The sequence below is a fragment of the Balaenoptera physalus genome, assembly GCF_965194825.1.
Source record: "Balaenoptera physalus genome assembly, chromosome: 2".
Lineage (NCBI taxonomy): Eukaryota > Metazoa > Chordata > Mammalia > Artiodactyla > Balaenopteridae > Balaenoptera > Balaenoptera physalus.
Genome location: NC_138883.1, coordinates 75,868,019 through 75,882,139, shown reverse-complemented (window position 1 = coordinate 75,882,139; position 14,121 = coordinate 75,868,019). Strand labels below are relative to the sequence as shown.

The following is a 14,121-nucleotide window of genomic DNA, read 5'->3' as shown; positions in this document are numbered from 1 at the left end:
GTAAGTGAAGAGGCATGAACCTGATTCATTTCCTGATCCACGGCTACTCCCCAGCCTGCCCTCAAACAGAAGCACCACAAGCCAGGCCAGCTCTTAAGGAGTTCGGTGGTGAGAAGAGGCCCAGCGGAAGGCAGGTGCTTCCCAGTGAGCAGGGGCCACAACACGAGGATTTGGTGAGGAGGTAAGGCCTGTGGCGGGACGTGAGTGAGGAGAGAGGACAGGGAAGGGATGGGTTCTGGCCAGAGAGCAGTATACTCAGGTGAGTGACAAAGTGGACAAAGGAGGGACCCAATGTGGAGGGGATGAGGACACACACAGGGGAGAGAGGAGAGAGATGCTGAGGGATGGAGGCACAAAATGGGGCTATGGAGGAGATGGGGATGGGGTCATGGAGGGCGTGAGACACAGAGAAAGGAATAAGGACGTAGGGACATGGGGACACAGAGGGATGGACCTGAGGGAGAGGAGATAGAGCAAGGAGAGGGAGGCATGAGGGACAGAATGAAGGAGGATAGGGATTGAAGGTGAGGGGGATGGAGCCCTAGGGTTAGGGGGTGGGGTCTTAGTGGTTTGGGGCACACAGAGGGGAAGGGAGGGTAAAGACACAGGGTGAGGCAGGAAGGAGACAGTAGGGGAGGGAGATGGCGATTAGCTAGAAGGAGCAGGTTTAGGAAGGCTAATTTCCACCTCCTCTGTCCCCAGAGACCCCAGCCCCCGCTTCTGACTGTTCCCCTAAGAGAGATGGCGCCAGCCAGAGCAGGATTCTGCCCTCTGCCGCTGCTCCTGCTGCTGGGGCTGTGGATGGCCGAGGACCCAGTCGGTGCCAAGCCCAGAAACATGACCTCAGCTCAGTGGTTTGAAACACAGCACGTGCAGCCCAGGCCTCAGAGATGCAACACGGCGATGCAAAACATCAACAAGTACTCCAGTCGCTGCAAAGGCCTCAACACCTTCGTGCATGAATCCTTCTCCGGTGTGGCCGCCACTTGTCAGACTCCCAGCATAACCTGCAAGAGAGGCCGTAAAAACTGCCACCGGAGCCAGAAGCCTGTATCCCTGACCGTGTGTAACCTCACCTCAGGGAGGTACCCAGACTGCAGGTACAAGGAGGAGCAACTGCACGCTGCTTACATCGTGGCCTGTGACCCTCCCCAGAAAGGGGACCCCAGGAAATTCAAGCTGGCTCCTGTCCACCTGGACGATGTCCTGTAGGTTTCCGGCCAGCCGCGTGCTTGGGCCGCGCCTTCAATCCCTCTGCAGGCCTCTGGACCACTCCTCCTCAGCCCAGAAGCTTCTCTTCTCACATCTCTTGGGGCCCTTCCTAGCTCAGGCTCCTCTGAGCGGGGGGGGCTGTGGGGAGTTGAGGTGATACATTAGTAGGCTAAGCTCCAGAAGAGATGGTGATCTCTCAGCTTTTCGTTGCTGTTTTTCCAGAAGCTTATCCCGGAGAAGCTCAGGGGTGTGGGTTCCTTGGTCTGTGCCTCCTACATCTTTCCCCTACCCCATCTTCTCACGGCAGCATGACGAGAGGAGGAAAGAAATGGAAAAGGAGTGTAGGGGATTTATGGCGAGAGCCACTCCTATTCCTAAACGAGGCCACTTCCCCAGCTCTGATGTGGTAGTGAGGTGGCTTGTGGGCAGGGAGGTGGCCTGAAGGGAAGAAGACAAAGCAGCACCACTTCATAGTTACATAGCATTTCATGCTTTTCACAGTGTATCCACGTGAGTCCCTTGTGAGATAGACCTGACTAGGATAACTGACCTTCTTTAGGGATGAGGACGTTGAGATTTCAGAAAGATTTGTTAATTAAAGAGCTTGTCAGGTTGGTTAGTAGCAGAAGCTGGACTTGAAACTAGGTCTCCTGACTCTAAATACAGCGCACTTTCTACTTTACCACTGGGCCGAAAAGGAGAGACCTCTGCAGGGACCACAGGGGAACCAGCTAAGATTTCACCTGTGAAACAATGTCCCGAGAGCTCTGAAGAGCCAGTTACCCCATGTTGGCTGCAGTAAAGGTCATTACCTCTCTAGCCAAGGGACTGTTTACGAGGTGCTCCAAGGATCTTAATTCTCTCTCTCTCTCTCTCTGCCCCACCACACCTCTCTGCCCTCCCCCTTCTCTTGTCCACTGCTCTTTCTTCCTGGGCCCTGGGCCTGGCTCTAGCTTGATCGCCTATAGCCCTGATGGCACAGTGTCAGGGGAGTGTCCCAGCTTCATCCCCCTGCTCCGGGATCACATTTCCCTTGACCTCAAGGGACTTCCGTGGCCCAGTGCCTGCTTGTCACAAACAAGCTGGTGGGAGCTGCCAGAGCTTCCTTCCTCCCGATAATGATCTCTCCTGCCTTGGTGCTTCCCTGGCTCTCTGCTCTGGCAGTCCGCCCAGGCCGGAGGGGTTGAGATGTGGAAATGCCATCTCCCCATCCTCCCCCCACCCCTCCAAACCCCGGCTGCGGACACCGCTTCTCCCTTCCTGGTGAGCAGAACTGGAGAAGCTATGGCTTTATGTAGGCTCGGTCCCGATAGCTTCCCACTCCTCGCCCACAGCCAGCATTGCCTGCAGCCTTGACCATCACCAGCCCCTTCTCTCTTCCTTAATCTCAGTCCCAGACAAACTGCACTAAGCCCCATGCCCGCCCCACGCCCACCCTACTTGAGCACCCAAATACTACCTTGTTAGACCTTGCCTTCCCAGCTGTGGAGTCTACTCTCTACCTATCCCTCTCCCACACTCCAGTGCTCCCTTATGCCTTACCAGAGTCAGAGTAAGCTTTGGAGCCAGACACAATTGGGTGTAAATCTTGGCTCAGTCCTTTGTGGCTACATGACCTCAAGAAAACTGCACCTCTTTGCAACTATGTTTCCACATATGGGAGTAATACTACCTACCCAACAGGATTTCAGGAAGATTTAGAAATGACATTTATGAGGCCTTAGTCAACCCCAGGCACTGGTAAGCATTCAATAATGATAGCTAGCTGTAGGTAACGGTAGCAATAGCCCTGTCCAGTCATATTCACCTTTGGCAAACACGCAGATACCCCTTTGGCAAATACCCCATTCAATTCTCCTTGAGGTCTTTCTTCTGCTAGAATGATGTTTATGAGTAGGCTAGAGAATAAGTCTGCAGGCAGAGTCCTGCTAGGTGGGCTGGGTGGTTTGAGATGGTGAGGAGAGAAGGTAGGGAAGGGATGATGAAACGAAAGGGGAGCAGAACATTGAACAATTCAATTCAAGTAGAGTGAGGGGCCAATACGTTGATGAGTCTTGAAAGCAGAGGGGCAATAAATACACTTTATAGCCAAATGCCAAATGACTGAATGTAAAATCTATATATCCTGTGGTCACTGTACTAGACATTTATCATTCTAAATGCATGATTTTCAACTGAGGTGCATAGAAAACCAAGTCTCTTTAGGGGTAGCTGATTTTTCTTTTCACTTTATTCTTTCTTCACAACTCTTTTTTTTTACTCTTTATTGATGATTTTTCTTATGGGTGTTATGGTTTTGGAGACATCCTCCTCACAAACTTTTTAAGTGGCTAAAATTATGCTTTTAATGTATCTTCTCGAAATAAGAAGAATTTCCAAATATGGCTTTTTCTTGAAATACTCATGATCTAAATAGTATTAAATAACTAAACATTAAACATAATTCTAAAGCAATCTATAGTGTGGTGATAGTGGTCAGAATAGTGGTAACCTTGGGGAGTGCTAAATGGGAAGGTGTAGGAGGTAGGCTGGAAATGTTCTATTCTTGCTCTGGTTATGCTTACTTTGTGAAAACTCATTGAGCTGTACACTTAAGATTTGTGTACTTTACTGTAAGCAAATTATACCTCAATTTAAAAATCTTCCTAAAAAGTATAGTTTTTAAGGATTAGTTTACTTAACATGAGAAATGCTAATATATCAATTCACAAAGATTATAATATAATGAAATCATAGACTCATGATCTAATCTAATTTCTATTGTTCTGCTTTGTACTATTTGTTAAATTAAATAGTAGTTGTGCTAATTATTAAATTGTTGTAAATATTTTTGGTTCAAAAAGTATATGAGGTTTTTTCCTAAAGTTATCCAGCTAATCCATGCTCTTCTATTACTTATATAACTGTCAGCTAATTTTCCTATTTAACTATGTGAAAATTCTTAATAAAATTTATATGTAGTACAAGCTTTTACAACCATTCATTATTACAACATTTTTCTTAAAATAATAAATATGCATTTATATTTCCCCTGACTGATAGAGGTAATGACCTTTCAACATTTTTAAAGTTCATAAGGAAAATTTCACTTCCGGTCACATTCAGTGTACTCACCAGTATCTGAAAGAGATTATTCAGATATTAACAATGAACCCAAATGACCTGCCTTGTTTTCATACCGATGCTTTAACAGATTAGATTTGACAGTCACCCTTTCCTTCACATGATCCTGATCACAGCCAAGTTCAGGGATGCCAGGAATTATGTTGAAATAAGTATTTGGCTATTCAGCCTTTCAAAGGCTGAAGCTGAGGTCCAAAACGAATAACAGGTTTGCGCCAGTTACCAAGGCTGCATCTTGATACATTCCTACTTAAAGACTGAAAAATGGGAAAAAGAGACTGATTAGTTATGAGATTTCTGTTGCTGGGGGTGGGAGCTTGGAGGGGGGAGGAGGGTGTCTAGGGGAGTATTGCCCAGCCTTGTGTAGATGGCTCTAAAGAAAATTGTTTTGACCTGGATCTAAGGAGCAGAAACAGAGTCCTGTAAAGAATGTAAGCCAAGAACTGGAGCTAGTGTGAACTAGCTTTCTAGGAGTGAGACCATCTGAGATAGCCTAGGTAGGATACTTTTCTACGTGACCCTAGTTCCCCAAAGTCTCCACACTCTGAAGAAAATGACCCATAGACACTATGAAGAGGGCCAGCTGAGTCAACAGAGAGAGAAGGGTCCTGATCTCAAGGGCAGGGTGTAGGAAGAGGAAATGCCCTTGAGACTGGGACCCTTTTGCTCACATTGATTCAGACAGCCCTCTTCATAGTGTCTCTGGCCCTAGGGGATGACCTTAGAGCTACAGCAGCAGAAAACAGACCAACACAGCAACAGCGTCCAGGGAGACTTCTCTGTGAGAACCCTGGCCCATTTCACCACATTCCTCCTATGCTCCTGCACAACTGGGCCTCCAAAAGGGCTTCGAAGACTTCAGATCTTCATTTTAAAGTCCTCCTCCTCCACCACCCGCCCAATACCACCCCCGCATTCTACCATGGAGAGATAGAAAGCGCAGTCACAGCTCTTACCAGGATGTGTTCCTGTGCAGGACTCCAAGGCCAGTAAGCTTGGGAGAATCTATGAAGCCATGGGGGCATGAGAAAACATTGCTAGTGAGGCCTTGTAGGAAGTTCACAAGTGGTGAGATAAGGAAAGATGTCTACCCATAATGGAAATACACCCATGATGAAAAGTCCTCTTGATTTAGAGAGATTGGAATTTCCTCATCTATGCAAAGGTCACCTACTTCATAGAGTATTATGCAGATTAATGTGACAACATATATAAAGGGCTTAGTACAGTGGCTGGTGTGTAGGAAAAGTTTGAGAGATGTAATCATTTATATTTATTACTGTGATGTCAAATGTTGAGAGGCCAAACCTGTGATGGATGGAGCAGGCCTGACTTCCATGACAGAAGAACAAAGGACTTAAACAAAGGAGGCCAAACTCCTCCTCAGCCTCCTCTTGCCAAAAAAAACTTCCTAGCCAAGAGCATATAAGGTAGGGTTCAAGGTTAGACAAAAAGGAAAATATGTATTAATTTCTCTAGGTAAGATAATTTGGAGTGGGGAGGGTGGGGGCAATGCTTTCAATTAGAGGGGAAAAAAAAGGCTATTGAGTATTTATATTAAGACTACTTAAGGGGTTTTTTCTCATCTCTACCTTCCATGAATCCAAAGATATGGAAAGAAGGCAGAAGATTTAGGGCCACTAACTTTTGAGGGTGTCCTCCTTACCAGCTCCTCTCCAAAGGGTTCAATTATCACAGCAGTTGATGGAGAGAAGGCTCTAGTGACATTTCCAACTTCCCCTCCTGAGTCATTTAAACTAGTCCTTAGGTAAGCTTACTGTCCCTTCACCTCCCTTGTGGAAGATCACCTGTATTTTTCCCACCCTCTGATTCAGCTCCATTTCCTAGTTTGTCTTCCATTACACAAGACTACCACCAATGGTGGTCCACTGCTTTCCAATGGATTGGTTACAATGGGAAAACATCACACTTGTTACTTTCTATGGTCTTCACATAGAAACTTAGTTGAAGTTACACATTTAAAACATAAACTGTACACCTGAAATTAACACAACATTGTAAATCAACTATATTTCCATTATAAACAAACAAACAAAACCAACAAACAAGCAAACAAACTGACCTGGTGAGAATCAATACAAATTCCTGCTTGGGCCATGGCATTTAGCACAAGACAGAACTTCACATCTGCATAGCTTTAGGCTCTTTCAGTAGATATTCGTAAAATCATGTCTTAAGAGATTGTATCCAGTGACCTCAGAGATCATCTAGTCCTCCCCTCCGCATTTTGCAAATGAGAAAAATAAGACCGAGGGGACCCAAGATCACATGATTAGTTTAAGTGAGAATTCAGGTTTCTTGAACCAGTCCAGTGATGTTCCCAAAGTGTCATTCTAGTTAATGGTCCCGAATGGATCTCAGACATCTTCCAAGGTCAAACTCACCATACCTGGACTGGCAAATCAATCAGCAAATGGGCAGGTTCCCAGATTGAGACAAAAGCATGTTCATTCAAAAGAGAGTGTTCAGTGCCCATGATCCTGAGGTGTTTACATTTCTGCCGCTCACTTGTGGACCACATCCCCTTCACCTGAATGCTCACATTGTATCAGTGAGATGGAAAAAAAGTATCACCCAAGAACTTGATGGTAAACTAGTCAGGCATGTCCCTGGACCATTGGCTGTTGGAGACATAAATAAGGGCATGCAGCAAGAACAAAAGTCTTCACTTCCCGTCTGCTATTTGGGGCCAGGGTGAAAACATTGCAGAGTTCCCATTTGGTGGACCTCCAGATGGGCCTGAAACATCCGAAATATTTTCTCTTTGGTAAGTATCATCATTCTTTTTTTTTTTTTTTGAATTTTATTTTATTAATTTTTTATACAGCAGGTTCTTATTAGTTATCCATTTAATACATATTAGCGTATATATGTCAACCCCAATCTCCCAATTCATCACACCACCACCACCAACCCCCGGCCACTTTCCCCCCCTTGGTGTCCATACGTTTGTTCTCTACATCTGTGTCTCTATTTCTGCCCTGCAAACCAGTTCATCTGTACCATTTTTCTAGGTGGGATCAACATTCTTTACCCTCAAAGTTGGCACATCTAGGGCTGGGTCTTCATGGTCAACTAGAGCCCACAGAGCAATGTTTCTCACACTTTTCCCCAAAGTGCTAGTAATGGCCGAGGGGAATTAAGCACCTAAAGTCATGCCCAGCAGGAATGAGCTTTCTCTGAAGCCTCTTTCTTTTACTTAACTAATATTTATAAAATAACCAAGTGCACAGATTTTTTTTTCCCCCCGTACTGCGAGGCTTGTGGGATTTTTAGTTCCCCAGCCAAGGATCAAACCCAGGCCCTCGGTAGGGAGAGTGCAGAGTCCTAACAACTGGACCACCAGGGAATTCCCCCAAAGATGTTTTATATGTTACCTTCAAACATCATTTGTGGTAATAATGGATCAACATTAATTTCCTGGTTTTGATGGCTGTACTGTGGTTATGTAGGCAAGAGTACTTGTAATTAGGAAATATTCATTTCTGTATAAAGGGGTAATGGAGCATTTTGTCTGTAACTTAGTCTCATATAGCTCAGAAATGTTAATAATTAGGGAATTTGGGTGAAGTAGATAGGGGAGCTCTGTGTACTATTTCTGAAACATATATAAATTTGAAATTATTTCAAATCAGAAACATTTAAAATTATTTTTTTAAAGTAGTTGATTTGAATTTTTCAATATACTCCATCAAAGTTTTATTTTATATAAAAACAATGTTTTAAATTACTTCCTTTCCCCAAAAAAATAGTTTTGGTAAAATTGGGATAGAAGACATTTATCCTGTGGCTTTGTGTGTACTTTGTGCATATCTGCATTCAACCTAGGATAGGAGTATACTGGCCTTAATGAGGTTTTCCTTAACTTGCTCGCTATGGGCTATGCCTCTGACCAGTATTTCTCTTTAGGAACTGAATGAGGAAGATAAGGTAGCCATGGAGCCAGGGCAATAGGAAGGTTCCTCATATGCTAAAAAAATGAGAAAATAGACATCGAGCACTTGCAACAGTGACTGGGACCTGGAAACCCCTCAGTAAGTGTTTGCTCTGTTTTTATCATCGTCATCATGATCCCTGGGAGGTCCAAACACTGAACACGGGCTTGAAATAAGTCAAAGGCAACAAAACACATGCGAGGGGAGCCACATGCCTCCACTCTGGCTGGACTGAAGACTACATCCTCTCCTTCTTGAGGATAGATCCTACAGTCAGGAACTAAGGGGGGCATTCCACTCACTGAAGCAAGATCATGGTGGCGCTGGGCTCCCTGAGCAGGCCCCAAAGAGCGACACAGTAAAGAAAAATGGACCTGGTAAGAGAGAGGGTCAGCCACTGGGTACGGAAGGAGGCTTCCCAGTAGGAGTGCAGCAACCAGATTTCCTGTGCTGAGGCTCGGAGTTTAGAAACCAGGATCCAGGACATCTCATGGCCATGGGCCTTCAGGGTCAGGGACCCCTCTTGGAGGAGACTCCTTCTTGGAGAGATTCCCTGTGAAAGCTTCTGGCAATCTGAGACCAACCCAACTCCTCTGGCCTGGCTGTTGACTCATTGCCAAGAGCACAGGTCTCAGCAAGCAGAGCAAGGAGGACATTCAGAGAAGTGGGGCAAGGTAGCCCTGCTGTCCTCCAGAGCTGCTCCGGAGCAGGACACTGCGCTTCAGGCTGCTCACCCTTCTCGTTTCCCTCCGGGCTTCTCCAGCCTGAGCTTGCCTCTACCCAGCTTCCTGCACGGTCGTTCTATTTGCATTTTTCTCTTTTTTACCCTCTTCCCTCTCTCCTGGGGCTATCCTTATACATACTCACAAAGTAATCGAGGAGCTAAATATTCACAGTCTCGGTCTCCTTGTTGAATTAGCGTCGCAATAGTGTTTCACAACAGAGCTAGTCAAATGCCAGGGCGGCAGGGCATCCAGCATTAGGAGTAAGTGCTGCTTCCAATCAGCTGTCCTAGCCCTAGGTGGTCCTCATGGATGTGTGAGATGTTTGGCAGAAAGTTAGCTGAAAATCTTCTGCGCTGTGCTCAGAGAAACAGAAGACTATCAGCAGCCACCTGCCTCCTGAAGCTAAAGTTACACCTTCATTCAGCTTGTCTCTCCGGTGGATTTCACTTCAGGGTATCTGCACCCCAGCCCGGCTCAGCCTTGGCACCTACGGAAAGCGGAAAGCGGCGTCAGCAACAGCTCTTTTCACAGGCTGTCAGGAGTGACTTAGCGGAGCAGCGAAGCTTCCAGCTGGTTACTCACAGTTGAATCTGTCCTCGGACACAACCTCTATGAAAAGATCCCACCAGTGTCCTCTACTGAGGGGCCAGGAATCAGTTCTGGACAATCTCACACAGGACCCAAGCAGAGGATCAGAAAATGCACAGCCCATTCTCCCCTTAGCCACTGCTGGTCATTTGTAGTGGCCCCGGCTCCTCCTATACCAGCCCCGCTCTTCCAGAACGCCCTTCTTCCTGAAGAAGCTACCTCTCACCTCCAGGGTGAAGCCTGACAACCATCCTGGAGGTGGCATTTGGAGTTCAAAGACTACCTCAGGCCAGCAACCCAGACAGACTTTTCTGGCCCCCTCACCCATGCCTCTAGGCTATCCTGAAAAAACTAGTCTCTACAGGATCATTGCGTACTCTCTACTCCCCCCTCTTCTGAGCTACCTTTGGGGTCTTCCTGAAGGGCCTCTCTTCACATTCTAGTCTGGCTACTAGCATTTTGATGTTTCATCTTGTCTCATAGAGTCTTAGAAGCGGGCAGGGCGGGAGAGCTTTTTAGAAATTATTCAGCTGAAACTCTTTGGGTTACAAATGATGAGGAGACTAAGAGGACCAGAGTGGCGATTCAGTTCAACACACAGTTACTGAGTAGCCCTCCGAGCTATCCATATGCCTGGCACTATGGAGATACAGAAGCGTGAAAGGGCCTGATTTGTTTCCCACGAGTTTACCGTCTAGTTGGGAAGACCTGATACACACGTAAGAGTCAAATAACAAGACAAGGTAGTACATGATGGAGCATCCAAATGAGTGGTACCAGGAGTTAATGCCGAAGGAGGTTACGTTCAGGAAGGATTCACCCGAGGTAGAGTTGTACAGGAAGGTTCATGCAGGTGGTTATGCACAAGCTCATAGGACCAAGCGGAGATCTGAAGGATGGTAATAGTTGAGGGGAGAGCCCTTAGGGAAGAGAAAGAAAAACAGAAGTAAAGTTGAAGAGAGCAAAACCTGTCTAGGAGACAAAAAGGAGCCCTATCTATTAGAATAGTCACAGAGTGACTGTCAGCCCATAAGGTAACTATCAGTAAACAGGGAAGCAGTGTGGCAGGAAGAGAACAACAGCTTTGGAGGCAGACCTCCCTCATTTTCAATCCTGGGCCTGCCACTTAACACATCTGTGACCTTAGCCTCTCCAAGCCTCAGTTTCCTTTTCTCTAAAATGGAGATAATAACATGGAACACACAATATTGTTTTGCATATAGCATTACACATAAAGCACAAGGCCTTGGCACACAGAAGGCACTTCTTAAATGAAAGCTATTTTCCGTAACCAAGTACCTAGCACCGTGCCAAGCGCATATTACATGTTCACTAAATGATGGTCAGCAGTATTCCTTTCTTCCTGCAGCTGTGGTACAGCCCTGTGCTGACCTGACCCTAAAGTAAGGTGGCGTGTATTCTCCTGGCCGACTTTAGGAGAGTAGTAAGTGATACACTCAAGGCAACTGGCCCTAGAATGTCAAGGGCTATGTTTAATACGCCCGTACCACACTAGGCATTTTAACATTTTATCATGCCATATTGAATATATAAAATGTATGTTCCTCATTCAGTATCATTCTTGCAGATGTGTACCTGAAATGATTTTTAAAGTTTTACTTCTGAAGTTGTTTGACTCCAAGTAATTTGGGATTGGCACTGCTCCTTCTGCAATTGTGGTATTAAGAATTCCCATAAAAGGAGAAAAAAAATCTAACCTAAGATTGTTTTCCAATATAATAAACTTCTTATGGGTGCCAAATTCCAAAATAAGTGAAATCAACTTACCTGCTACCACCATGTTACTGCGGTAGCACATAAGTAAATATTTTAAATTTGATTTTATAGTTGACTTTTCCTATATTGGAGCCAATCTTTTTTTTTTTCCTAGTCTCAAATATTGTAGGCCCTTGAAAACCTCCCAGACCCTAGTCACTGGGCCTCCAGTGCTTAATGGATAAAACAGCCCTGAGACTGTAGCAGTTGGGAAGACATGTGATGAATAACTAGGATCAAATACACAATCAAAGGAACCCCTTCTTCAGGCCTCCCTGAGTGGGGCTGGCCAGCTGCAGGGTCAGCACCTACTTGAGGAAAAGCATGTTTGCAACTTAACTGGATTCAGAGCTTGCAAAGTCTGTGGTCAGTCATCTTGGTCGGCACGAAATGTTCGTGCCAACCCTTGGCTCCTGCTGCCATCCCTACCCTCTTGCACAAAAGCCCAGAGGCTTGGGTCTGCAACTGTAAATGAATAATCACATGGTAATCCTTCCATCCCCATGGGAAAGGCTCAGCTGAGGGCCTGCAAAAGAGAAATGACTTCCTGAATAAATATATATATATATTTGCTCTCTGAGGCCCAAGTCAACTGCTTGCTGGATAATGTTCTCCTGGGGTGAAAAATCAATGTTTTGTTAGCTTTGTGGGGAGGAATGCAGGAAGGGATTCCCCACTATGAAAACGGTGAGCTCTGTTGATGAACCTAGCTCCACCTTGGAGACAGAAAGGCAAACATCTCAGAAGTTTCCCATCTGTCAATGCAGATCATAGGAGCCTAAGTGATTTTTGTCACTTTGCAGAGCATTTTATCTCAAAGGCAGTGAAGTCACATGGAGGTCAAGATGCTGGGTAGGGCTCAACACACCAGCAAAAACCTGAGAGGCTATAGCCAAAGAGAGATCCCTCACTTCAGTCATTTGCTTCCTCCCTTGATAATTGCTTCAATACTGCCAGTATAATATTTACTAAATATGTATGTATGCATTTAGTTCAAATAGTTCTTTGAAAATGAAACTGTGTAACATCATATTTCAAAGAATACTAGGGTCACTTAATAAATAGAAGTAAAAATAAATATAATGAATGCCATCCAATTTTTAAAAATTCTATCCAGATATTGCTTTCAGCTGCAGGCTCAGCCTGGGGTCTGTCGTCTGTACTGAAAAGTGGGGAGAAACAAAGGCTTACCTTCTTGCTCTAATAGGAGACCTTCTTCTAAATGTCATCAGAAGGATTAGAAGAGAATTATCGAAGGCAATGTTCATGTTTCATTTAAACCACAAACAGACACACTCACTGTGCTCTGTTTCTATGGGAAAGACTTTTCTCCTTCCCTTTTCAGCCTGGCACTAGACCAAAGGGATGGGCTGAAAGTCAAGAAGCTCCAGCCCCAGCTCTGCCACTCACCTGGTGGCCTTCGGAAGGGCAGTTGCTCTTTCAGGCCCTCCAGCCCTTTCATCTGTAAAATAGAGTTGATTGAGATGATCTTGAAAAACTCTTCTGCTCTGATTCTCTATCATTCCAAGACTTTCTCCAATAGAGCAATATGTCAGCCATGGAAAGAACCCAACTCACCGTACTGCTTTGCTGGCTAGAGCAGTGAGAATGACTTTTTCTAGCTTCAGAGAGAAATTGGACCACAGAGCAGAGAGGAATTAGCCTGACTCCACAATCTTAATACTGACTTTCAGGAATGACTGAGCTAGCCTGGGAGAGTGAGGTACGGACGCTTGGCCTACTTTTCTTCCAAGATTAGTTTCCTTTTGTGGTCTGACTTCTCAGAGTTTCAAACAAGAAACATGGGAATATGGAAAGAACAGGGGTATTGGAAGCCAAGAAGCATTGATTCAAATCCTGTGTTTGACACTCCCTAGCTGTGTGATGATGGGCAATTTCCTTAACTTTTCTGAGTCTCAGTTTGCTCATATATTAAAAAAAAAGAAAGAAAGAGAGAAAGAAATCATACCTCATAAAACTCTTATGAGGGAAAAACAGTCTAAGTGTTTATTGGGGGCATAAAAATGTACATTATCTGCTGGGACTGAACGATAAACAGCCAGTAGTGTTCTTAAATATCTGAGGCTATAGGAGCCCTGCAATAATTGACTTACAGTATGAAATTCTTAGAAGGGCCAGCAGGGCACCACCCATGGTGACCCGGTCACATACCTCCCACTTCTTCGGTGCCACTGTACCCCTTGGGAGAGATGGCACCAGCCAGAGCAGGATTCGGCCCTCTGCCGCTACTCCTGCTGCTGGGACTGTGGATGGCCGAGGACCCAGTCGGTGCCAAGCCCAGAAACATGACCTCAGCTCGGTGGTTTGAAACTCAGCACGTGCAGCCCAGGCCTCAGGGATGCAATGCTGCGATGGCAACATCAGCAAGTACTCCAAAAGCTGCAAAGGCCTCAACACCTTCCTGCATGAATCCTTCTCCAGCATGGAGACTCCCATCATAACCTGCAAGAATGGCTGTAAAAACTGCCAGCGGAGCCAGAAGCCTGTACGCCTGACCACGTATAAGCTCATCTCAGGGGGTGCTCAGACTGCAGGTACAGGGAGAAGCAACTGGATGCATTCTTCATCATGGCCTGTGATCCTCCACAACAGAAGGATGGCCTAAGGTACCAGCTGGTCCTGTGCTTTTGGATAATGTTGTCTAAGGCCAGGTGTTCCCTCACCCCAAGCTCTACAGACTCCCGATGCTACAGCTGCATTTCCTCCCTTGAGTTCTTCAC

At 45.7% G+C, this 14,121-nt stretch overlaps 1 protein-coding gene across 3 annotated transcripts in view; it reads left to right on the top strand.

Annotated features, from left to right (window-relative positions):
- The first annotated feature begins 115 nt into the window (after nucleotides 1-115).
- Nucleotides 116-14,121, top strand: part of LOC309656266 (ribonuclease 7-like) — a 28,497-nt gene continuing 14,491 nt past the window's right edge. The window contains exons 1-3 of one of the 3 annotated variants that reach the window (XM_082452560.1): nucleotides 116-181; nucleotides 703-8,986; nucleotides 9,017-13,333. In XM_082452560.1, coding sequence (XP_082308686.1) covers nucleotides 742-1,212 — 471 coding nt within the window. In that variant the 5' untranslated portion in view covers nucleotides 116-181; nucleotides 703-741 and the 3' untranslated portion in view covers nucleotides 1,213-8,986; nucleotides 9,017-13,333. Of the gene's footprint in view, nucleotides 8,987-9,016; nucleotides 13,334-14,121 lie in introns of those variants that run through there. The other 2 variants (XM_082452558.1, XM_082452559.1) reach the window with 2 other exon arrangements.